The sequence below is a fragment of the Eptatretus burgeri genome, chromosome 13, assembly GCF_056783735.1.
Source record: "Eptatretus burgeri isolate ZD-2024b chromosome 13, Ebu_testis_v1, whole genome shotgun sequence".
Classification (NCBI taxonomy): Eukaryota; Metazoa; Chordata; class Myxini; order Myxiniformes; family Myxinidae; genus Eptatretus; species Eptatretus burgeri.
In genome coordinates this window covers 12736751-12763641 of record NC_140973.1, presented here as the reverse complement: position 1 = coordinate 12763641, position 26891 = coordinate 12736751, and the positions used below count along the sequence as shown (strand labels likewise).

The following is a 26891-nucleotide window of genomic DNA, read 5'->3' as shown; positions in this document are numbered from 1 at the left end:
CTTTTCTATGCTTATAAACCCACCCCTGTCTTATAAAGTGAATGTGTTTTGCTTTCCCCTGCACCCACCCCTATTTTTCGTTTTTGTTCCATTTCTGATTCTTCCCTAGTTTTCCCCTTCATCTTCTTCCTATGTTTGAGTTAGTATCCAGAGTTTTCACCATGAACGGATGGATGGACGATGATGGACGGATGGATGGACGATGACAATACCTTATCTGGAATTCCAATTCCAGAGAAGCTAAAAATTCAGTGCTCCTTTTGGCAGAAAAGATAAGTTGTTATTATTGTTGTTTTAAAGTATTTGGTGTTGTGATTTTTTTTTTATTGTAAGGGGTGGTGGATTTGATATTGCTTATGGTTACAGTAATGTCGTCGTAGTTTTGCAGTTAATTGTATTTGTTATATTTAGAAATGTGTGTTTTAAGGCCTAAACATTTTAGAAGCTGAAAGCAGATTTTAAAAGCAAGTCAAGCCGTATGTATTATTTGTATTTTTTTTTTAATCCAGGCATTGGATTGGTATGTCGGTAATGCAGGTAAAGAGAGGTCGTAAAAAGATGATTGGAAAATGAGTCACGAGAAGAGAGCAAGACAATAAGGGAACAAGGAAAATATAGATAGACTATAAACGTGATAAATGTTTGACGTGAGCAGTATCAGGAATAGTGGAGACAAATGCCAAATGGAATGTGTATTAACAAAAAAAAAGAAAAAAAAGAGAGAAACAAAAGAAATACACTGAGAATTATCGAAACTCCTGATGGTTGTTATACTTGTTGATATGTTGAATGAACGGAGTGTGAAATATTTGCAGATAAAGTAGGGTGGAGCAAACGCAGGCGGAGTGACACGGGCGGTGGCGAGGGCGGAGCGACACTGGAGCGAACACATAAAGTGGTGAAGCACAGTCATTCCATCCACAAACATGTGAGAGCACACACAAGCACAGAAACGAACACGAGACTAATTTAATTAAACTAAAAGCATTCAATGGAAAAAAAATAGAAGTTCGCCATGATGAACAAAAAATGCTGGTAAGGGATAATATTGAGAGGATATGGCTCTGACACGGAATAATGATGAGAGGATAAGACTGATGCGGTAACATGACAATGCCTTACATGCTCGAATGCAGTGGGAGGTGCAGCTATCGCTCCCGTCTCATCCAAGTACTCCTCCCAGTTAAATTCCATTTCTTCCATGCTGCAGCTTCCGTCTGGATTCCAATATGAAGCACATGAGTGTGAAGAACATCACAAAGTAAGTCGTGTCCATCAGAGATCAGAAAGTCTAACAATCATTTGTGGGACAAAATTAATTTTCACCAATGGAATTGGCAGGCATCACTATACCCAGAAAATAAGTTTCAAATGGATTTTTAAAACATTATGTTTTTAAAGCACCTCCATAGTCATCACAAAAATTAATTAAGACCATTCCCCATACCTTGGTATGTGACACCCATGCAGTGCTGATTCCAAATCAGATTTGGAAAACACAGTCATGAAAACACATTGTATTCATGTGCACTTAAATGCATAATGGAAGAAAGGATCGACGATAGATAATGGAAGAGAAAAAAACAAAAATGTATTCCTGTCGGACGCCGCGATACCTTCCTAGAAAATGCCACAAATAGCAAATCCGCAAATAGCGGGGCATTGTTTCAATGGAAAAAGGGGGGGATAAGTTCCCGGAAGTTCGTGATTCATTAGGGAAAATAAAAAATCCTGTGAAAAGACGTGAATACGAACGCGAAAACGCGAAAGAAAAAAAAATACACCGTGAAAAACCGCAAAGCACAGGGCCGCCATTTTTTGCCCAAGTCTTTCACGAACCGGTTGTCCATGCCTGATGTTCGACTGAAGGTGTCAGGAATGTGGAATTTATCCGTTCATGGTTTGGCATTCACAGTTCCTGCATTATCTGTTTGCCTTTGGGCTCACTCCCATGCATCCCATGCAAAGATTAAGAGTGACCCCATGGGAGTTGGTTGCAATTTTTTTGATACTTTGGAGTTACAAACTAATTTGTTGTTGTTCTTTCGTGTGCAGGACATGGAGACGAGTTTGCATCTTTCTTATTTTTATGGGAGCACGGCTGTGACTGATGCAGTGCCCCTTGAGGGTTAGTGCAAAAATTTGAAAATTGTTCTGGATGCTGGCAATAAACTTGCCTACCCTTCGCAACAGACACCGTGGGATATTTAACATCCATCAACTAATAGTTGCAGACGGGACACCCAGTTTAACGTCCATCTGGGGGACGCCGCACACATTGATGCCTCATATTCCCGACATGTGAAACACCAGGATGACAGTTTATAGCTGGGCCAAGATTCGAACCTAGGTTAAGGCCCGGTCACACCTTGACGTTTTAGCCAACGTATGCCGATTTTTGAATTTTTTTCTAAAACGCTGGCACACGTTGAATACGTTATGGGTAAGTTTTGATAACATTGAGAGCACGCTGAAAAACACTGCCATACGTCGTTGTACGTTGGCTTTAAACGTTGTACTTTTTGGTTGTCCTCAAATTTTTTCATGCTTGAAATTTCACGACGTATTACTCACACGTTCCGCTACGCTGGCCACAAGTTGTACGCACGGTCTGCGATCGTTGACAGACGTCAACACATGCTACTTGTAAGTTAATCATAAGTTGAGACACGCCGAGGTAATGTTTAGCGTACCCGAAACTTATTTCTAACCTATGATTAACGTGTTGTTGGCACGTTACGCGATCGTTGCCACACATCGACAGACGTTACTTTTAAGTTACTCATAGGCTGAAAGACGTCGGTATAATGGATCGTCCTTGCGTCAACGTCCACGGCCAGGACACTTATTTGCAGCATTCTACAAACTTTTCTTCGGCATGACGAGGATGTTCACACTTCGATGTCTAGCTTGGCTATGATTCCAATTGTCCATCGGCAGCGTCTACTTTCAGGTCAGGTCAGGTATGGGAGCATGTGCCAGAACAGCGCGTCGCTGCGTCCACTTTCCGCCGGTACTCCGGGGGCCTCCGTCTGGCCATCCCCCAGGCAGATGCCAGGCCCATCCCCATCTCCTTGAGATGATGGTCAACCTGCTGCAACCATGAGGCACGTGGTCGGCCCACTGGCCTCCTCCACTCATGAGACTCCCTCGCTGAGAGAATCTGGTGAGCAGGATCAGCGTCAGGAAAACGAGCCACATGTCCATACAGCCGCAGCTGACGCTCACGGACTATGCAGGTAACAAATCTCATCCGAGTCTCTCTCAGCAACCGCTCGTTGGACACAAAATCCGACCAGCGATAGCCAAGGATTCTCCGAAGAGACCTGGTACCAAAGGAATTAAGTCTCCGTCTCAGATCCTTGGTCAAAGTCCAAGTCTCGCACCCATAGAGCAAGACTGGAAGTACCAAGGACCTGAAGACTCGGACTTTCGTCCTCCCGCACAGGTACCGGCAGCGCCACACCCCATGATCCAGTGAATCCATGACTCCCCAGGCCCGACCCAGACGTCTATTGACCTCCGGCTCACAACCTGCGGAGACATGAATATCACTGCCAAGGTAAGTGAATCTATCCACGACCTCAACATCCTCACCACAAACAGACACAGACAGGACAGCAGCATCCAAGATGTCACCGAAAGCCTGGATCTTTGTTTTGACCCAAGAAATCCGTAATCCCAACGGCTCCGACTCCTCATTCAGCACCTCGAGGGCTCCCAAGAGGATGTCTAAAGTCTCCGCAAAGATGACTGCATCATCTGCAAAATCAAGGTCCGAGATCTTGACATTGCCAAACGATGCACCGCAACTTGATCTCTCCGACATCCTCCCAAAAATCCAGTCCATACAAGTGCTGAAAAGTGTGGGGGCAAGTACACATCCCTGACGAACTCCAGTAACAACTGGAAATAAGTCAGAGGCGGTACCACCACACTTCACAGCACTCTCAGTACCAGAGTAGAGTTCAGACATCAGATCGATCAGTTTCAGTGGCACCCCACGAAGACCAAGAATCCTCCAGAGGACATCCCGATTCACTGAATCGAACGCTTTACAGAGATCAACATAGGCTGCAAGCAGCCCCTGCCGAAACTCTCGTCTGCGTTCAGTGAGGACACGAAGAGCAAGGATACGGTCAATCGTTGACCTCTTTGGTGTAAAGCCTGACTGCTCTGGACGCTGGTGCTCAAGCAGATGGTGGCGAACCCTATCAAGAATTATCCGAGCAAAGACCTTGCCCGGCACTGAGAGCAGCGTCACCCCTCGGTAGTTGTTGCAGTCTTGGCGATCACCCTTCCCTTTCCAGAGAGGGACAACAAGGCCCCTCTTCCAGTCAGTTGGGATGATGCCTGTGTTCCAGGCAGAGCACAAAACTGCATGCAACGACGCGAGTGCAGCATTTCCACCAGCCTTGAGAAGTTCAGCATGGATGCCACAGATCCCTGGAGCTTTGCCCCGTTTCAACTGGTTCACCGCAGCCCGTGTTTCCACAAGCGATGGTGGACCACAGTTGATTCGAGGGTCAGCAACAGGGATTGTAACACCCTTGACGTCCAACTCGACAGCTGGGGGATCAGCCTGGTACAACCGCTCAAAGTAACCGGCCCAGCGGGCCTTCACTTCAGACTCCTCTGTCAAGAGCCTACCACTCTCTGCTCGAACTGCAGTGCTCCGAGGGATGGGCTTGGATGAACGTAATGCGCGAATTCCCCTGTAAGCGGGACGAGAATCACCTGTCCACAGGTGATGCTCTACCCCCTCACAGATTCCTCGCACATAGGCCTCCTTGTCCACCCTCAGTGCACGTACAGTTTTACGCCTCAGCTCCCTGAACAGCTCAGCTCTGCCATTCAGCCTGGCCCTGCGACTCTGGTCAATGGTATCCAGTGTCCCTTGAGAGACAAAATTCTTCTTTGCCCTGCGGTGAACTCCAAGGCATCCACCGGCAACATCAAGGACGGTGGTCTTGAAGGTGCTCCACAACTCTTCAGGACCCCCAAAGCACCCAGACCCCCAAGTGTCCACTCAGCCTGTTCGCAAACTCCTCAGCTACTCTCTCATCCCTGAGCTTGGCAACATCCAGCCTAGGCTGGGATGGTACCATTCTCCAGGATTTAAGGTGCAGCTTTAGAGTTGCTACAACAAGCCTGTGGTCAGTATTGAGGAACTGAGCACTCCGGTAGACCCTGCAGTTCTGGATCATCCTCCAACGACCGTCAATGAGGACATGGTCAATCTCCTTTGCCACACCGCCAGCGTTGGAATACCAAGTCCAGCGATGAGCTTGCGGGCGCTGAAACCATGAACCAGCCACCCTAAGTCCATGACTTCTTGCAAAGTCAAGGAACTTAGTGCTATTCTGGTTCATAGTTCCTGACCCATGGGGACCAACACACACCTCATAACCATCCCTATCAGTTCCAGTCGATGCATTGAAATCCCCCAAGACTAGAAGTGTATCTCGTCTGGGGCACTGATCAACCACAGACTCGAGTGTGGCGTAGAATGCATCCTTCACGGTAAGATCACTCGCCTCAGTCGGAGCATAAATAGAGACCAGGGAAATGACACCTAAGGAGTGACGAATCCTTAATCTCATAATACGCTCGTTGACCGGTGTTACCTCAATTATCATTGGGGTCAGCTTATTGGACACAGCTACAGCAACTCCTTGGGTATGGTAACCATCAGAGCGACCAGACCAATAGTAGGTGTAACCACCCACCATTATCTCGCCGCAATCCGGTCTCCGAACCTCAGAGAGAGCTGCAATCCCGATGTCCAAACGCTTGAGCTCAGATGATAACAGAGACAGGTGATCATCCTCTCTTAGGGATAGGACATTCCAGGCACCCACCCGAAGGGACCGCCTCAGGTTAACCCAAGGAGACCGCCGTCTGGTGGACGACACCTCAGCACCACTCCGACACACTCTCCCGCAATCTGACCCAGGGATGTTACCCCGTGGTTTCCCTCCTATCAAAGATTGGGGGTCCCGAAGGCTTTGCCCCAATCCCATCATCCGGTGAGCTGCCCTGCGAAGGGAAGCTGCACAGGAGGTACTCCCACGGAGTGGGTTTTCAGATTTTTTTGCGTTTTTGCGTTTTGCGGAATGAAGCGTTTTACGGTGGCTGGAGTGCAAATCCTGCCACCAACCTCCTAATAAGAAGTGGGGTTTGAGCGATTTAGCACGTTCAATAGAAACGATTAAAATTTCCGAGCGCCAGCGTCAAAAAACAAAGGCGAGTGACAGCAATTTAAATCGTTCATTGTAAACAATGAAAATATCTGAGTGGTACCGTTTAAAAGTCGTTGAGTGTAAAAAAAATCCAATTGTTGAGCGCAAGCGTCTACTTTCAATAGTGGAGATGCAGCCATTTAAATCGTTGAGTTTATCATTTAAATCGTTAAATCGTTAAACGCAAGGACAATCCATCATAACCCACACCCTCCCCCTCACACTCACCGACTACTGCCAACATGAACAAACTACTACTAATACTAATACTGATACTGATACTGATACTGTTACTGCTGACATGGACATCGACTCAAAAAGGATTCGAAAACACTGTTGGGTTCCCCTTTTATGAACACCATTTTTATATACCAATTCCCAAAACCGCTGGGAACACGTCTTTATATGGCAGTTGTAAGCTAGAAACACGTTCATTTATTTTTTTTGTCGACCGGAAGACGTCATTGGAATACGTCTACATACGTCGATGTGTGTTGGGACTACGTAAAGAATTGGTTCAAAGCACGTCAAACATAAGTTAGAAATAAGTTTCGCGTAAAAAAGACATTACCGCGACGTGTTTCGACTTATGAGTAGCTTATAAGTAGCCTTTGTGGACGTGTGTAAGCGTCCACATATCGTGTGTAAAACTTATCACCATCGCATGCAGAACGTGTGTCATACGCCAAGTACGTCCAAAAATTTTGAACATGTTTAAAATTTCTTGACGTACTCTACTTACTACGACGTATGATAGCGTACTTTAGCGTTGTACTCACGTATACCAAACTTACTCATACCGTATTTGACGTGCCCCAACGTTTTAGACACATTTTTCTTAGGTCGGCATACGCTGGCAAGATCGCCAAGGTGTGACCGCGATGTTGACACTTCCATTTCTACGGCAGTTATGATTCGAATCGTTGTGCGTCAGCCTTTTAATAGGCTACGTCACGACATCGTCGGCGATGCATGCAACGCGCTATGCCTAAGTTAGACTATCGTTGGGCATTGGTTGTGTAGGCCGACAACAGGTTCAGCATTCGTTGGTATAAGTTATCTATAACACAACGAAACGTTCTGTGTCCGTTACCAATGCGTTATACATAAGACCAAGTCGCTATGAATACGTCCGAATCTTTAAAAAAAAAAACATCAAAAGTTCAACGTAAGCCAGCGTTTTACATACATTTTAATACGTTGCCATCACTGGCTAAAACGTCAAGGTGTGACCGGGCCTTTAGACAGCTCAAAGATGAGTGTGCTTATACCTCCAGGCTATCCTACCAGTCAGCTTGTTATTAACTTTGGTTAACAGGGTTGGTTGGCAATCCAGTGACATAGTTTCTATTAATGTAGAACCTGGCACCCACCCCCCTGTTTTGACCTTTTATCATGGAATTTGCAAATCTGCACCCTCACCCTCATTTCTCTCAATACTGCAGTCACTCTTTGGAAATGAGCAGCCATTCACATTTCAGTCAGTATACTACAATATCAATTTGCGTGTCAGACACTTATATAGCACAGTTTGTGATTGGTCGACGAGGTAACAACATTTTGGTTTGATAAACAATGACAAAGCAAATGAATAGGCTGCAAAAGAGGGATGCTTTTCCTCCAATCCCTAAGATTGATGCACTTGGCTGAAAAGCCTCCTACAATTCCTAAATTGTGGTCAGAAGCACAAACAAAACTAGACCGGCAATCAGGAGAGTGCAAACCTCTGCCAAGCTGAACATTTAAAGTTTTGTATCCCACCGATAGGCCAGATTTGCATCCTGACTTTAAACAAAATTTAATCAGCTTGTTCTTGTCATCTACCCAACTCATCCACCAAGTTGTCAGAATCCGTCCACAACATTTTGACATAATCGTGGTACGTATCGTTTTGGCCCCATCAATGGTTAAAAAAAAAAACAAAATCCTTAAAAAAAATTTTTAACTCATATCTGGATCCAGATCTTCACCAAAATAAATTCAAACTCATCCATGTCACACACCCAACCTGTCCACCAAATTTCATCTGAATCCATCCACAACTTTTTGAGATATCCTGCACACAAAGACAGACAAACAGACAGGGTTGATAAAAAATAACCTCCGTCCACCTTCAGTGGTGGAGGTAACAACTGATCATTACAGTTCGTAAAGCCGAAAGACAAAGCTCAGGATACTTCATCAAAGGATTTCAATCCGATATAATATGCTTGTTTGTTTTATGCTTTTGAAAGTTCAAAATTGCCCAAAACTGTCGTTTGTTTTCTTCTTCTCTCAAGACCCCTTCAATATTCCACAGATTAAATGACCAAAGGTTTAACGGACGGTGAAGGAGAGGGCCTGCAGCGTGCCAACAAATAAAGAAGATTTCCTTTATCACAAAGCTTAGCTTACTCTGTAAATAAGCAAAGTAATAAAACTGTCAGAATGAAATGCACTACAAACAGCTCGGTCGTTTTTTTTTTTATAATTTATATATGTATACACACACACACACACACACACACACACACACACACACACACACACACACACACACACACACACACACACACACACACACACACACACACACACACACACACACACATACACACACACACACACACACACACACACACACACACACACACACACACACACACACGAAGCCTCTCACGCAGATTTTGCATTGCAATTTTAGATCATTCAGTATCAATTTGGAATATTTACAATCGACTCAACTTTATTTGCCACATCGAGTGAAAGATTACAGTGGATGGCAATTATTTACCCAACCTAATGAGGAATGACAAACAAAAGGAGACACAAGTTCATTCAATCTATCTGAGCGAGTGAAGGTTAAACGACCCAGGCGGGCCGCGGAAACTTTACGTCACAAAACCGGGGACAGGAATCAAACCTTGCATGCTCATTTTAAATACTGCACAAAAGAGGGGTATGTACCCATAGGTACATGCTCAGGTGTTTTGAACTCCCAAGTAACATCTAAGGCCGAAGGAGAGAGGGAGAGAACAGTTCAAGTTGACGTACCAGACTCCATAGACTCCAATTTCATCCCATCCACTGTAGAGTAGATTCCAGCGAACTTAGGCCTTGATGCACACTCAACACAGCCAGGCTCCACAACAGACTCCACCATCAAGAGGAATCATGGCCGTACGTGTAAATAATAATTCAGGAGTCACCGCAGCCTGTGGATGAAGGAAGGAAATAAGGCAGACACATTAATAATACAGCAAAAGCTATAAGACAAATACAATCGCTCCTGACTTGATTACAAGATGTACATAAACAACAGTGTATTGCTTTATCAGAAACTTTAACAGTGATGCAAGGCTCAAGGTGGAGCACATGCATCAATCATGTGCAGGACAAGGACGTCAGGAGCAATCAGTGTATTTTTTTTTTCTCCACGAATACAAGGACATGGGGAGACAATAGACGAATCAACGTAGTGCATGTGATTTGAACCTGGGATTGAGCTCGGATGTCAATTCCGAGCAAAATAAAAGCACGCGACGTGAAGTCAACAGCAAGGGATCTCCATGTACCACCCAAATCAGGAGATTTATATTCAGATGTTTCAACAGCCAAGATGGTTTTATGGGATTTTCAGGGAAAAAAAAGTAGTATAAAGCAGCATTTTTTATGATCAGTGTTGTTATTGTTTGCATCGTCAAACCGCTAAATATAAAATGCAGACCTCAAAAACTGTATAGACTGCACCAAGTCAACAAAGACATTTTCTAAAAATACCAGCAAATAAATAAATGCTTTCCATTTCCGAGCTGTGGCCAGGACTCGGCAGCCTGTCCACTCGCCGCGTCTTATGCTTCCCGAATGCTCATGTTCAAATGTCTCTCCAGAAAAATCTTTGAACACTTATAAAAAGAGTGCGTTGGTTCTATAAATATTGATTCATCAGGATATTGTTGTTTTCGAATTCATCCTATACTTCGGCGCCATCTACATGTTACAAAGACACAAGTGGAAGTACGAGGGCGAGTCAAAAAGTATCCTAAATTTATTTTTATTTAAATAATACAACTATAATTGAGGATGGACAAAAGAATCATTTTTCCACATCGTCCCCTCATTTTCAACACACTTAGTCCATCGGTTCACAAGCTTCTTCTGTATGGCCTCAGAAAAAAAAGTTGTTGGCTGAATGATGAGCCACACACGCATCGCTTCTTTCACTTGTCGGTTGATGGCAAAGTGGCGGCCTCTTAAAGCGTCTTTGAGTAGACCAAACAGGTGAAAGTCTGAAGGGGCCAGGTCAAGACTGTATGGAGGATGCTCCAACACCTCAAAGTTCAATCAATGGAGGGTTTCCAAAATATGGGCGGCAGTGTGTGGACCGGCACCGTCATGCAACAACTTTTGTCAGTAGCCCGCAGCGTTTCCATTAAGAGCCGGTTACAACTGGTCCCGAAGCATTTCACGATAATGGACACTTTACCCTTGTGCCGCCCCTCCCCCCACTGAAAACGTTCCAAAATCGGGCCTTGTGAATCACAGAAAAGTGTTGAACATCACTTTTCCAGCCAGTGGTTGACTTTTGAACTTCATTTTTACTGGTAATGTCGGATGTTTCCAGGCCATAGGTTTGCTCTCTGGATCGTAATGGTGGATCCCCATTTCGTCTCCAGTGACAATGCGTCTCAACAAAGCATTCCCTTCATGATGAAAGCAGTTTAAAAGGTTTTGACAGATTGTCAGATGGTTGCGCTTGTGCTCTTCTGCGAGTTGTTTTGGAACCGATCTTGTAGAAACTTTATGAAAGACAAGTTGGTTGTTGATTTTATGTGCAGAACCGTGACTGATGTTCAGATGTTGTGCCACTTCGTCAATAGTCGACCGTCAGTTATCCAGAATCATGGCACGGACTCGTTCAATGTTTTCTTCTGTTGTGGACGTGGATGGGCGCCCACATTGTTCATCATCAGTGACACATGTGCGACTGTTTGTGAACACAGTAATCCAATCGTACACACTCCCCTGTGGTAAAGCACGGTTCCCATATTGTGTGAATGTCTGTGATGGATTTCTGACCCGGTACACCTTCAACCAACAAAAATCATATCACTGCACACTGCTCTTCTTTGGCGTAAACGGACAGCGGAGCGGTCATGTTAACTCTCCAATGACGACAACTGACTGCTCAAGGTTTAAACTGCTTCACAATGGCGCAGACAGTTCGTGCCTGTACCTGCAAGTACAATAAGCAATGTGGTCCACACAACAAAGTTTTTAATAAATCATTGCGGATACTTTTCAACTAACCCTCGTATTTACTCCTCATCCTACAACTCCTTCTGCCCCCCCACCCCACACCACCCTTACCTCCTCCACATCCATTTCCAATTAACTGCTTTTCGCTTTGCTCTCCCTTAACCTCCGCTTCCAACAACTTATTTTCTCAAATATACGATTACAGTCAGGAGTCTTCAAGATTGCAGTGTCACCAGAGAAGTCTCAACATCCACCTGGATAATTTGAGTGTGAATCGCTTCTTCTCAGGCTGCACGCACCACATTCTGCAGGTCAGCGAGAGAGCGAGAGAGCGAACCACATCAGAGCTGTGCGGGACCACTGGAGAACTGTGCAGAACTGCCAGAGAGCTGTGCGGAACCACCACAGCTGCACAGGACCATCGGAGAGTTGTGTGGAACCACCAAGGCTACATGTTTCAGCACCAGGGAGGGAATCGGTGTGAACCAGAACACGTACAGCACCCAGCACCAATTCTCTAGAAACACTCTCCAGAACAGAATCCCCAAAGCCATGAACTTTGCAGGGAGCCTAGAATATCCGACATGCAGTCCAGAGAGAGAACCAGAATGATTGTTGCAACCTTGTGCTGCATTGCTCTTCAGGTCCCGCCGCGCAGGTTGAGCACACTCATACTCTGTGCCTACTGGACACACACCAGACATGCCATCATTGACTAGAGTCATGTCTGGTACAATTCCGCTCGCTCGCTGCAGCGACCATGCCGGGGGGGGGGGAGGAAGGGGACACCGATTGGCTGCTCAATGAAAGGAAAACACCATATATGGACAGCAATGTCTTGGAAGATTCAGTAATGTGGGGACTGGGGAGGGTGGGGGAGGAGGGGCTCAGAAAGACATTTGGGTCGGAAAGACGAGAGTTCCCTAAACACCTTTACTCCACACATTTTACCTGTCACAAGAAATTACAATGCATTTACACTGATATGCACTAAGAAATAACTTCGAATCTATCAAACTTTACGCTCAGGACCAGATCCGAAACAATAGTAAACAAAATTACACCCCATGCACCCACCCCCTCCTACCCCTCTCTGTATGTAATATGTAGATGGCACCTTGAAAAAAAAGAACCATCAATGAAACTGTTGAGATTATATATATATATATATATATATATATATATATATATATATATATATATATATATATATATATATATATATATATATATATATATATATATATATATAGTGATGCCCTCACTGTATTTGTACAGTGCATACCAATGATATTGTTACGTTTGAGGGGGGGGCATGCATTCAAAGGGTAATTAGGATGTTTAATTAGGTATGCCATGCTGTTCGAGTTTACCAGGATCTCGATGTAATAAGTAGCAATTCAGTGGTGATAAGTTGTCTAGTAAATGTTCATTTCTTCAAGGGGGAAATGATAATTGTCACGTAATTAGATATGGACACGGGATAGGGTAAGTGTGTCTGCGTAAACCCCTTTTAGTAGTCCCTGGAGGCTGGCCGTGACGTCACAGGACAGTGCTGCGGATGGCTCCGCCCCGTGATCACGATTGGTGGAAGGCGATGGCGGTGGGCCAATAAACGGCTCGATTGGAAGTGACGAGGACGGGAGGATAAAAAGGTTCTGTTCGGGGTCGAAAAGGAAGAGGAAGAAGATCGGGACAAAAAGATCGTGTTTTTTTTGGGGTGGAGGTTGTTGTGCTGGAAGCGTGCTTGTTGTTGCGCGGATTCGATCCTGTTTTTTCATCGTGTCTTGGAGCCTTGCTGAGCCTCGTGCCTCACCTTGGTTGGCTCTGGGATTCTGCTGACTCGGAGTACGGGGTCGAACGGCGGGCGGACCTGCCTCCCTCTCCTGCTCGCAACTTGGCGCCAGAACTGGTTCCCTGGTGGCTGTGAGCGGACTTGGGCCAGGACCAGGAGGTCGACAGCACCACGGTTTGTCCTGCCCCCTTGACGAGAGCAAGGCCAGCTCGTCCGACGCCAATCCAGGGACAGTTGCGTCCACACCACGGTCCAGCCTGACCACCAGAAATAGCTACGTTTTGTGTGTGTGTGTGTGTGTGTGTGTGTGTGTGTGTGTGTGTGTGTGTGTGTGTGTGTGTGTGTGTGTGTGTGTGTGTGTGTGTGTGTGTGTGTGTGTGTGTGTGTGTGTGTGTGTGTACCTGGCGCCTTAGAGGGTTTGATAATTGTATATTCATTGGAATTGTCTGTCTTTTCCCCAGGCCCGATCCCGCGCCATCCCGTCGAATCTCCCCGGATCCCTCTTCTTGCCGAGTCTTGTTATTTCTGGTTAGAGGAATAAACATCATCAACTCAGTGAAAAGCGACTCGTGCCACCTTCCTCGTCCCGTTTGCGGTAGAGCGATTAGAACCGCCATGTTTGGGTTATAAATAAATAAACCGCCTCCATCGTTTCGGCTCATTCTACGTTGGCGGGACTGTTCAAGTCCCGTGGACGTCACAATATTTTCTTTCAGATTGCACGACTTGTCAGTTGACCAAGTTAAAGAAAAATAAAAAAAACACAAAACAAAACAACGTTTAACGAAATGCAGAGCCTTGCCATGGAATACATACCACCATAGATCCAAGAATGATCTATATTGCATTATAACTGCATGTGGACTCACACACATACAGTCTGATTACAATAGCCTCTCTTCAGTAATGGATGAGGCTTACAAAACTCAAGTAGGCCAATGACTATTTAATAACAGTGATTGCATCACAGAGAACAAAGGTACAATGTCACTCACTCTCCAATTGTGATGAGCAGCGTAAAAGTGCACATCGTCAAATTTATCGTTCTCCACTCAACAGCGAAACTGACGAAAGCTTTCTCACAAACTGTTTGAACGAGGTACGTTGCTTCCACACTCGGGCATGACTGACATCATGAACAACACAAAACAGTTTTTGGATTTCAAAAACAAACTTGCTTTGGGAAAGCAAGCAGGCCCTACCTGACGCAAACGTTACTCCATTCTACTCTTTCCTTCATTACGACATTAACAAAACGATAAGCGCTCCAACAGTGAAGGTTCACATGCAAAACACATTCTGGAAACATCACTCGTTTGAAAATGACCTTTCCTCCGCACAACGAGCACATTTGATCTGGAAATGCGTGGTTAGATCATGTCAACGTTCCAGATGAAGTTATATCCAGGTGGCATGCAAACTCGAGTTAAAGACTTACTCAGGTGAGGCTTGCACGGGTAAAAACACACAAAGGCATTTAATGCTGCTCCATGTGTTTAATGAATAAATGAAATCAAATAAAAATAAATCTGGGGACTTCCAAGTGAGATTTCATAATTCATCCTGAACCTTGTTTCTTCAGTAACTATCTTTCCTCGTCATTCATGGAATCATCCTTCAATTCATGGAAACGCAAGTTTGTCTCCATGTGATAATTGTATGAATCTCCACATAAGGTGCCTTTGTCTTCCCAAACGTGACATATAATACCGAAAATAAACGCAATTTGAAAGTCTGCCAGCTCTTGCAACCACATCGTTTGCAGCTCAAAAGGCAACGATGGCATTAAAAAAACAAAAAAACAAAAAAAAACAAACAAAAGGTTTGATCCCCAGACTCGAAACACTTACAAAGCCAATTCACATTTTTCTTAAAACCTTCATCCCTGCAGCGCAAAACGTTGCGAAATCAAACATCAAGCAGGATGGCAAGAAAACACTCGCAGGACAACTCGGCGAATCCACCATAACACCTTACCTTCACGGAAGGTGGGCCAGAGCGTGGCACTTCCTGTGACGTACGCTGCCATTCCAGCAAAACCCAACAGGATTAAGGGGAACAATAAGTGCGAGAGACCATAGGGTCGGGATTCCTGACCTCTGCATCTACTGCTAAATGGAGCTTTGCTATGCACTCATCAAGACAACATAACTCCTGGAAATGTCAGCTGGGCAGATTTTACAGTCGTGCGACGTGGGCATGGCAATTGACGTACGATGCAAAGCAGAAGCGCATCTTCGCTTAAATAAGAATGAGTACGGCTTTTAAAAAGAACAACTTCATTTAATAACAATGATTGTGTCACAGAGAACAAAGGTACAATGTCGGTGACTCTCCGATTGGGATGAGAGGCGGAAAAGCGCATATCGTCAAAATTTATCGTTGTCCACTAAACAATGAAAATGATAAAAGCTCTCCCAAACTGTTTGAACGGACGTTGCTTTCACGCTGTTGGAATCATCAAAATAAATAAATAAATCATTTAAAATTTCCTACTCAATCACACTCTACTCTAAAGTGTACAAGGAAATACTTCATACAACCTCATCCAAATGGAGGAAAAAGTTTGAGACAATTCCTTTAAGAATTGTCATTAAGAAAAAAAAAAAAGAAAGAAAGAAAGAAAGGAGAGTAAAGTAATGTCAAATAACCTCTTCAAGAAGTAAAATATACCCTTTACATATCAGGATATCGTAAAAGAATATGAAGAACAATGGAGGGTGGAAAAAGAAGGGGGGTAGTGTGTGGTGGGATTTGCGGTAAGCATTTGGAGGCAAAAGTCAGAACTTCGGAGTAAAAGCATAAACTCACCACAGTCAGTTTATAGGTTTTTTTGGAGGGGGTAGCAATAAGCAATTAAATGAATAATTCAATGCGATTTATTACAATTTAGATAGCGAGAGGATGGATTGGTGGCATGGAACAAATCGGCTTTTTATGTGGCAGATTTATGGTTTTCCATTTGTAAAAAACAAACAAAGCGATACAACAGTGTCATCGTTTGCTATAAATCACAACCAATGTAAATGATTACATTATGGACATCTGTAGTGCAAAAACACACACACACACACACACACACACACACACACACACACACACACACACACACACACACACACACACACACACACACCCCCTTACAAGGAAGGAACTTCAATGCAGGAGGCCTGCGCAATGGTTGCCAACCTAGGGTTTTGTCCATGGTCTCTCCTTTGTTTCCCCCCAATTCAGAGCATCAAGCAAGGAAGCAGCACATACCATTTTTAAAGTCTTTGGTACAAATTGACCAGGGTTTGAACCGCCTACTACCCACACACAGAGCGGACGCTCCAAACATTACGCCACCAAGTCTGGTTAGAAAGACAACGTATGTCCATCTGTGTTGATTTTAGTTTCCTACATCCTACCTCCACTTCGCACAGTCACCAAATTTCCTCAGCATAATGAACAATGTCTTACAGCACTTACATTTACTTCCAACTCCTCCAATTATTCCATTCGGGCCAATCAAAAGTACTCAAACTTTGCTCAAAGCGTTCACCATGCTGGATGAAGTTGTGCTATAGCAGTCGGTGGTGCTTCCAAAGCCATCATAAGATTGTTGGTGTCTGTTTATTCCATGAGTCATTGGATTGTTGTTGTTCTAAGACCATCCCATCATATGACCTTAACAGGTATATCAGCCAGGTGGGTGGTGCTTCAGGCAGTATTCCATTAAGGGATTATAGTTGTTGTTATAAGGACCTCCTGTCCCATCATATTCCATACGATCCTATAAACGATCTTTGACGGGTACATCAACTATGTGGGTGGAACATTACGTGGTATTCTATCTAGGATTGATGTTGTTGTTCTATGGCCTTCCCATCATATCAAATCCAATACTATCCCATGATCACTCATCTTCTATCGGTACATCCCCTAGTTTAACAAATTGTCAAGATGCAGAAAAACAGCTTTCCAACAAAAAAAATTAAACTGAGATCAACTCCATCGTAAAACACCACAACTTTGAATAAGCATTAAAAAAAAACGTAAAGATTCACTCTGTTTTGTCTTATAAAACAATCCTTTTTTTGGAAGAGTATGCTGATTAGAAACATCCCCATAACATGATGCTGCGCTGCCAACACCATGCACCACAGTATGGTATGGATAGTGTTCTTCGAGTGATGTGCCATGTTGCGTTTGTGCCAAACATAACGTTTTGCATTTGGGCCAAAAAGTTCCATCTTGGGTTTTTTATTATTTGTTTTTGTATTCAGTGTCGAGGCTCGTATGAGAGCAAACACACAGAACGTACAAGGGGAGCAGGAGACAAGGCGTGAGGGAGAGGGAAGGACAAGACAGTGGGGAACAGAGAGATTAGGAGATCTGTGGAAAGGAGAGGGATGGGGCAGGGAACATGGGGTAAACAAGATGGACACGAAAGGGACTTTCAGGACCTTATACGACGGGGAATTTTCGGGAAAGAAAGCAGGGAATTTGAAGAAGGTGGATTTGGGGTGGATTAACGGGAGTAGAAAAGATTGTGATTTTGGATGGGAGAAGATAAGAGATGGTGGTGAACAGCTGTTGTGAAGACCAGGAGGGAATAGTAGAATTGAAGAGTGTGGGAGTTTGTTCCAAAGGTGGGTAAAAAAGAAGAATGAAAGAGTGAAGGTGAGCAGTGATTCTTGATTTTGGTAGTTTTACCAGAAGGAGGTTGCTGGCAGACCTTGAGCACCCTGTGGAAATATGGGGGGTGTCAGACAAAGCAGTGTTTTCCAAGCCAGAGAGGAGACTGCAGAAGACAGAAAGACCACCGACCTGCCTGCGGTGAGATAGTGAGAGACCCAAAAACTCAGCCTCTTCATGGGAGATACCAATGATCCCAAGTGCATTCGTTTCCACAGCGTGAAGCCGTGAGGAGGCGGGACCACCAGCCAAGAGGGGAAAGCAGTACTACACCAGGCTGCGGACGAAAGCTTTGTTTTGTATGTGGTCAGGAGCTCAGCCTTGCCAAAGAAGGACTTTACATGACAGAGGATGCCCAGTTGGCGACTTTGTAGGCCAGCTTGAAAATGTGGCTTTCCCAGGAAACACCATGGCGAACAGTGAGACTAACAAGCTTGAATAAAAGGACTTCAAGAGGATTGTTGAGAAAGTAAATGAGGGGGGAGGGTATGTATGTGTGTATATGTATATATATATATATATATATATATATATATATATATATATATATATATATATATATATATATATATTGTTATGGTTGTGGAAATTCGCAAACCACCATTCAGGTCCCGTAGGTGAGATATCTCTGTAAGTACATGTGTAGTTAGCCCCAAACCCGTTGTTTAGAGGGAATAAATGTGATTCATTCGGGCTGCGACGCTGAGATATCCGTTTTTCTGTTCTATCTTTATTTTGAACCAACCACGTCTCAACCGCCATCACACAACAACCACCAACCACAACGCCGCTTCACAACAACAACGCCAACAGCCACGACCTATACCTTCACAACTCGCTCCCGCAAACATCGCATCACCGCCATTCCAAACAGCACCATGGCCATCGGCCACTGCCGGAAACCCTCCATCACCTTCGCCTCTCTCCTTCTACCGCCATTCCCGCACCACCTGTGAGCACCGGGCTGTCCTGGGCTCGTACAAGATACGCGCCGAGCCGCGAGTGCAAAATGCGGCCTTTCCGAGGAGAATTCGGATCAGGAATGCTACACGCCCACTTCTGATCCGTCCAATCAGTAAGCGCGGGGCAGCTTGGTCCCGCCTCCAGGCGCGTCTGTGTGGAATCGAGATATGCAAATTCTAGGATGAGGGGAGATTCACGCCCCTTTTCCTCCGTCCAATGGGCGAGCATGGCTCTGCCCCCGAGCTCTGATCCGGAAATTTGCATATGGGTTCTCCTGCTGGCCTATAAAACGCCGAGCAGAAAAGCAGAGTAGAGTGGCAGAAAAGTGAAGAGAGTTTTGGGGCAGAGAGAAAGAAGAGTTGTTGCGCAAGAGTTGTTGTTGCAAGGCAGTCAAGTCGGGTTGAAGCACAGAGTGGAGTCGGGAGGCAAGGGCGTCCAGGTGGTTTTCTGTAGTCAGCTGAGGAGAATTGGGGGAAGAGTCCGAGGAGCTCGGGTCCGAGGCAAGGAAGAAGGCGGTCGGCGACGAGGTCGCGGTGGAATCGCTCATCACGGGACCCAAGCAAGCCAGCTATACTCCTTCCCCAGAGCATCAACAATTCCCCCTTTCCCCCACGTTGATATAGTGCGAAAAGGGGGCCCCGTTCCCACCCCGACTCCAAGCGGTGCCAACGAAACCCGCGAAGGAGCACCAAGTTGGGGCACCGCCGCGCTGCCACATTAGCGGCTCATCACGAAGACGCGGGTAGGACCCCCCCCCACTGGTCTCGCGGGCCTGGCCGCTCCTCCAGGTCCCGCACACACATTGGCCTACGGGCCCGTCTGCCCCCTTGCCTATGAGGGTGGCTTTCTTTTCCTTTGCTTTTGAGTAAATGTGTGTCGGCGCCGTCTGTGAAGTAAAACTGTTTAAGTGTTGCCGTGTGCTCGCGTAGTCGGTAGTATCTCTGCGTCATTGTTTCTTTTGTTGCATTTGCTATATGTGTGCTCTCCGTGTGCCGCGGAATAAATGTGCATTATGTTGAACTGTTTTCCCGTTTCGCTTCGTCTTTTCTTTTATTGAATCTTCATCTTGCTTCACGTAACGGGTTCGGCGTGGGCTTAATACGCCCGATAATTAATCGGAACTGTCGAGGCCGATGATAACACCGCTCTGTTATCCCGATAGCACGGAACGGATCGCTTAAGCGGCCCGTGTCCGGAGTCGACCTGCGGCGAGGTGCGATCGCCCGGTCTACCATCCGCGTGGGTACTTAGGTAGGTCGAGTTTGGCGAACAACCTTATCCCACGCGGGTGGCCGATTGGCACGATCGTGGTGAGGTTAAACCCCCACCCTTGACTAGCTCCCGGCGTTGTTCCGAGAGGGTCACAACAGAATTGTCCGTCTGGTGGGCGACGTGCCGCGATTCGAGTCACGTGGCCGTTCGCACGCCGGCGGGCGCGAATTCGCAACAATATATATATATATATATATATATATATATATATATATATATATATATATATATATATATATATATATATATATATATATATATATATATATATATATATATAAATAACCGGGCGTAGTGGTGTGCCCCTGTAATCCGGCTACTCGGAGAATCGCTTGAGGACGGGAGCTCTGCGCCGTGCTATTAGAGGGTGTAGGGCAGCCCAAAATAATGGCAAAACCCAATCCTTATCCCTGTGTCGTCAGAGGCGACCAGGGTTGCGTCAGGAAGGGCATCCGGCGTAAAACCTGTTCCAAATCATTATGCGGATCATAACGGATGATCCGCTGTGGCGACCCCTAACGGGAGCAGCCGAGAGAAGAAGATATACATATATATATATATATATATATATATATATATATATATATATATATATATATATATATATATATATATATATATATACATACACATAAACATAAAAATACCTATATATACACATATACATACATACACAATTTAATAAATGAAATAAAATAAAGATTTTGAAGGTCACATAAATTTTTGCTGAAGATTTACCACAGTTAATACAGCATCTTTCACAAGTTACATTAGTTCTTGGTGAGTCTTCTTTGTGTCATTTATGACATCCTTAAAAACAGTAAGTTTATTGTTTGGAATGATTTTCAATTTTGTTTCACTCCCAGACAGGCAGACAGTACAAAAAATTAAAATCTCACTCTTTCAACGCGATTCGATTCAGAGCCAAAGTACTGCTAACTACAGGTTCGTTTTCAGATTCATATTCATAATACAACATTTAATTGAAATCAAGTTGTTCCTCGATCATAAACTTATGTTTGTAGGCAGAAGGACAAACAGACAGAAGTGAACTAATTGCTTCGCCCTGCTTTTAGTTTGGCATGTGTTGGGTAAAAATACTTGTGGCTATCCTTGAAAATAGTGTATCAAAAATGTATAAATATATAAAATGAATCGGAATTACATTATCTTCATCAAACTCGGGTCGACTGTTATTGAGACTTTTTAAATGATCGTATCTTCGATAGATTTCACGCATTCCTCAGATGCGCCTGGTCCAGCCGTGCATACAAGACTGAAAAGGAGTCTCACCATGATCATGAACCAGCTCACAACAAGATTTGTTTCAAGGATAGTTTCCTCAGACAAAGCAGACAATCCATTCTCCTTTGTAAAATAACTTTTCAGGGCCGCTTGCACTATTTAATTACGCAAAAACTTATTCTCCATTTCAAAAATGAATCTGAGCATCTGTACAAATAATTGTACATCTAGTGCAAGTCTTTATCTGTCAAAATGCAACATTCTTACCAATTCTCCTCCATTTTCCTGTGGTTAGATTCTTACTGAAGCAAGTTGCTTGAAATGGTGATCTGCAATAATGTTTCTTGTCCAGTTCCATTTTTCAAACCAGATTCTTCAGAGAAATCAGTATTTCAGCATTCGTCCTCAGTTAAGGTCCTGCCATGATAATGCTTTATATTTCCGCCATTTGCAATGCATTAGTTCGTCTTTTGCTCATGTTAATTAGTGGATCGACACAATTCATGCTCTTCGAAGATCAAGGCAAATATATGTAATTGGCATATTTCAGGAAAACCCTTCGGAAGATGAGGAAAAGGGTCTCAGTAGATTCACTCCCGTGTAGCCCTATGTTTATTACAACCTGTACCTTGTACTAACTCGGCCCTTTTGGCAGCTGTACTGCTGCTCCGGCTTGTTTCTTGTACTTCATAGTCTCATGTCAAGTCCACCGTGTGTTTGTTCCAGCTCTTTCCAATCTTCTTGTGCTTTTTCGCCCTTGGTGCCCCGTTGCAGGGCTTCAAGCACGGTGCAAGGTGGGCACGACACCTCTTGTTGACGTTTTCCACCTCAAAACACCTGGTTTAACAGCTTATTCTCATGAATAAAACATTAGTGCAAGCATTTGATTTAACGACTGTAGCGCTTCAAACTCTTTTAGAAATCTTTGAGTGAGGTACACAAAATAAAATAAAAATGGATCTCGTATTGCTCACAAGCAAAACTTCAAAAGATAGAAACACCAATAAGCAAACAACACAAACAACAACAAAAACTATGCTGTTGCACAAGCCAATAAAGAAATAAGGAAAACATTTTCAGGCCAAATGATGAAATTATTCTTTCAACTCAAATGGCCATTATGAGTTATACCTTACTCAGACCTTTTAATGATCTATTCATCAATTGATGGACAAACTATATCTGAAAACATTTTCCTTTTTAATACAAATCATATATTTGCTTAACCAGTGATGGTTTGTAAGCATTGTGTTGGGAGCACAATTTCAGTTTTTCCTGTACTTTCATACTTTTTATCATTTTACAAGAATTTTAATTGTATTTTTTAATGATGATAACACATCAAATGGTGATGCAAGAATGAACAAACCAACATTTTATCAGTGACTGCTATTTATCAGCATGGCTGTGAACAGCTAGCAGTGAATGGTTCGGATGCAACGAGACTCGGTGGAGTAAACGGATGGTGTTTCCATCAGCAGTCAAGACGCAGAAAACACAAACCCGAACTACATGTGCATACATTGCATTCTGTTAGGGATCAAATGCCACTGTGTCTGAGTTTCAGAGCCAATGACTTTTAAAGCATATAAACTATTTTGTCTCATTGAAAAAAATAATAAAAAACTCCCATTACTTCAGAGACACAACAACAGCGGTTGCAGGTCGATGAGAACAACTCAGTCAAGAGGATTGCGGGAGTGAAGAGGGTTGATATAAGGAGGACGGATGAACCGAGGGAGGAGATTGGTGTGCAAATGAGTTTGACAGGGCGATTGGTAAAAAGCTGACTGAAGTGGGTAGGACACTTGGTGCAGATGGAGGAAGAGAGAATGGCAAAGGGCAGATAGGTTGAGGAAGCAAGGGAGGAGGAAAAGAGGTTGACCAAGGTTGAGATGGGAAGATTGTTTGAGAAGGGATATAATAAGGTGGGGTTGGTTGTAGAGTAGAGAGAGATGGCTGAGAACAGGGGGAAATGGAGGAGTATCATGGTCGAGGCAGGGCAGAAGCTTGGTACTATTGGACCTCACCCCTTATGAAGGGAAGAGAAGGAGGAAATAAGTTCTCATGAGATATCATGGAAATCTGATGACAAGTCAATCGGATCTCATGATTTTTGTTTTTTGTAATGGCCGTGCTTCAAGGAAGAAAATACACAGGTTCTCACATGATGACATCATTCACATATTCACGACATTAAAGAAAGAAAAGATTTACCTTCGCTCCTTCTCTGCAAAATTGCAAACTCCCTGGCACTATTTCAATCAAATTTAAAACCCAAAACTTTACCTTGCAGTGGAGTTAATGCCCCCACAAAATGCACCCGTAAACAATGTTGCCGGAATGGAATGAGCATTGTTTTCACATTTCACAATCAAGTGGCTGAATTGACTGCTTAAATAAATAAACAAGCAGTCATAGACTGGTACTTACGAAATCGTCAACTTGACCTCTGACCTTGTCTAATAAAAGCTGTCTCTCGAGAAGGTAGCGACGCAAACCGGAAGTTTCTACAATGATTCTGTACCAAACCATCATAAATCGAATGTTTGACCTCTGATAGATTTTGACTAAAATCTAATCAGCGCTAGCCATCACCCTCCTGAATCACGTGATGCAATTTAACATTGGTAGCTTCTTCCATTCTCGAGTTATCGTGCCTACAAACAAACAAACACAGAGAGGAGAGAGAGAGGTCAGAGAGGAGAGAGAGAGGTCAGAGAGGAGAGAGAGAGGTCAGAGAGGAGAGAGAGAGGTCAGAGAGAGGTCAGAGAGAGGTCAGAGAGGTCAGAGAGGTCAGAGAGAGGTCAGAGAGAGGTCAGAGAGGTCAGAGAGGTCAGAGAGAGGTCAGAGAGAGGTCAGAGAGGTCAGAGAGGTCAGAGAGGTCAGAGAGGTCAGAGAGGTCAGAGAGGTCAGAGAGGTCAGAGAGGTCAGAGAGGTCAGAGAGGTCAGAGAGGTCAGAGAGGTCAGAGAGGTCAGAGAGGTCAGAGAGGAGAGAGAGGAGAGAGAGGAGAGAGAGGAGAGACAGGAGAGAGAGGAGAGAGAGAGAGAGAGAGGAGAGAGAGGAGAGAGAGGAGAGAGAGGGAGAGAGAGAGAGAGAGAGGAGAGAGAGGAGAGAGAGGAGAGAGAGAGGAGAGAGAGGAGAGAGAGGAGAGAGAGGAGAGAGAGGAGAGAGAGGAGAGAGAGGTCAGAGAGGTCAGAGAGGTCAGAGAGGTCAGAGAGGTCAGAGAGGTCAGAGGTCAGAGAGGTCAGAGAGGTCAGAGAGGTCAGAGAGGTCAGAGAGGTCAGAGAGGTCAGAGAGGTCAGAGAGGTCAGAGAGGTCAGAGAGGTCAGAGAGGTCAGAGAGGTCAGAGAGGTCAGAGAGGTCAGAGAGGTCAGAGAGGTCAGAGAGGTCAGAGAGGTCAGAGAGGTCAGAGAGGTCAGAGAGGTCAGAGAGGTCAGAGAGGTCAGAGAGGTCAGAGAGGTCAGAGAGGTCAGAGAGGTCAGAGAGGTCAGAGAGGTCAGAGAGGTCAGAGAGGTCAGAGAGGTCAGAGAGGTCAGAGAGGTCAGAGAGGTCAGAGAGGTCAGAGAGGTCAGAGAGGTCAGAGAGGTCAGAGAGGTCAGAGAGGTCAGAGAGGTCAGAGAGGTCAGAGAGGTCAGAGAGGTCAGAGAGGTCAGAGAGGTCAGAGAGGTCAGAGAGGTGAGAGAGAGGTGAGAGAGAGGTGAGAGAGAGGTGAGAGAGAGGTGAGAGAGAGGTGAGAGAGAGGTGAGAGAGAGGTGAGAGAGAGGTGAGAGAGAGGTGAGAGAGAGGTGAGAGAGAGGTGAGAGAGAGGTGAGAGAGAGGTGAGAGAGAGGTGAGAGAGAGGTGAGAGAGAGGTGTGAGAGAGAGGTGAGAGAGAGGTGAGAGAGAGGTGAGAGAGAGGTGAGAGAGAGGTGAGAGAGAGGTGAGAGAGAGGTGAGAGAGAGGTGAGAGAGAGGTGAGAGAGAGGTGAGAGAGAGGTGAGAGAGAGGTGAGAGAGAGAGAGAGAGGAGAGAGAGAGGTGAGAGAGGTGAGAGAGAGGTGAGAGAGAGGTGAGAGAGAGGTGAGAGAGAGGTGAGAGAGAGGTGAGAGAGAGGTGAGAGAGAGGTGAGAGAGAGGTGAGAGAGAGGTGAGAGAGAGGTGAGAGAGAGGTGAGAGAGAGGTGAGAGAGAGGTGAGAGAGAGGTGAGAGAGAGGTGAGAGAGAGGTGAGAGAGAGGTGAGAGAGAGGTGAGAGAGAGGTGAGAGAGAGGTGAGAGAGAGGTGAGAGAGAGGTGAGAGAGAGGTGAGAGAGGAGAGAGAGGAGAGAGAGGAGAGAGAGATCAGAGAGGAGAGAGAGAGAGAGGTCAGAGAGGAGAGAGAGAGAGAGAGAGAGAGAGAGAGGAGAGAGAGGAGAGAGAGAGAGAGAGAGAGAGAGAGAGAGAGAGAGAGAGAGAGAGAGAGAGAGAGAGAGAGAGAGAGAGAGAGAGAGAGAGAGAAGAGAGAGAGAGAGAGACAGAGGGCAGAGAGAGAGAGAGAGAGAGAGAGAGAGAGAGGTCAGAGAGGAGAGAGAGAGGTCAGAGAGGAGAGAGAGAGGTCAGAGAGAGAGAGAGAGGTCAGAGAGAGAGAGAGAGAGAGAGAGAGAGAGAGAGAGAGAGAGAGAGAGAGAGAGAGAGAGAGAGAGAGAGAGAGAGAGAGAGAGAGAGAGAGAGAGAGAAGAGAGGAGAGAGAGAGAGAGGTCAGAGAGGTCAGAGAGAGGTCAGAGAGGAGAGAGAGAGAGAGAGGTCAGAGAGAGAGAGAGAGGTCAGAGAGGAGAGAGAGAGAGAGAGGTCAGAGAGGAGAGAGAGAGAGAGAGGTCAGAGAGGAGAGAGAGAGAGAGAGAGAGAGAGAGGTCAGAGAGGTCAGAGAGGTCAGAGAGGTCAGAGAGGTCAGAGAGGTCAGAGAGGTCAGAGAGAGGTGAGAGAGAGGTGAGAGAGAGGTGAGAGAGAGGTGAGAGAGAGGTGAGAGAGAGGTGAGAGAGAGGCGAGAGAGAGGTGAGAGAGAGGTGAGAGAGAGGTGAGAGAGAGGTGAGAGAGAGGTGAGAGAGAGGTGAGAGAGAGGTGAGAGAGAGGTGAGAGAGAGGTGAGAGAGAGGTGAGAGAGAGGTGAGAGAGAGGTGAGAGAGAGGTGAGAGAGAGGTGAGAGAGAGAGGTGAGAGAGAGGTGAGAGAGAGGTGAGAGAGAGGTGAGAGAGAGGTGAGAGAGAGGTGAGAGAGAGGTGAGAGAGAGGTGAGAGAGAGGTGAGAGAGAGGTGAGAGAGAGGTGAGAGAGAGGTGAGAGAGAGGTGAGAGAGAGAGAGAGAGAGAGAGAGAGAGAGAGAGAGAGAGAGAGAGAGAGAGAGAGAGAGAGAGGTGAGAGAGAGGTGAGAGAGAGGTGAGAGAGAGAGAGAGAGAGAGAGAGAGAGAGAGAGAGAGAGAGAGAGAGAGAGAGAGAGAGAGAGAGAG

General features: G+C 45.2%; 1 protein-coding gene across 8 annotated transcripts in view; it reads right to left on the bottom strand.

Moving 5' to 3' along the window:
• The window catches only part of SFMBT1 (Scm like with four mbt domains 1), a 125770-nt gene that overhangs the window by 33289 nt on the left and 65590 nt on the right, over positions 1 to 26891 (bottom strand). For 6 of the 8 annotated variants that reach the window (XM_085851167.1, XM_085851161.1, XM_085851160.1 and 3 more), the window contains exons 2-3: positions 9276 to 9436; positions 1123 to 1217 (exon numbers count right to left, since the gene is read on the bottom strand). In XM_085851167.1, the coding sequence (XP_085707293.1) occupies positions 1123 to 1217; positions 9276 to 9384 (204 nt within the window). In that variant the 5' untranslated portion in view covers positions 9385 to 9436. Of the gene's footprint in view, positions 1 to 1122; positions 1218 to 9275; positions 9437 to 15125; positions 15147 to 22063; positions 22304 to 26891 lie in introns of those variants that run through there. The other 2 variants (XM_085851164.1, XM_085851165.1) reach the window with 2 other exon arrangements.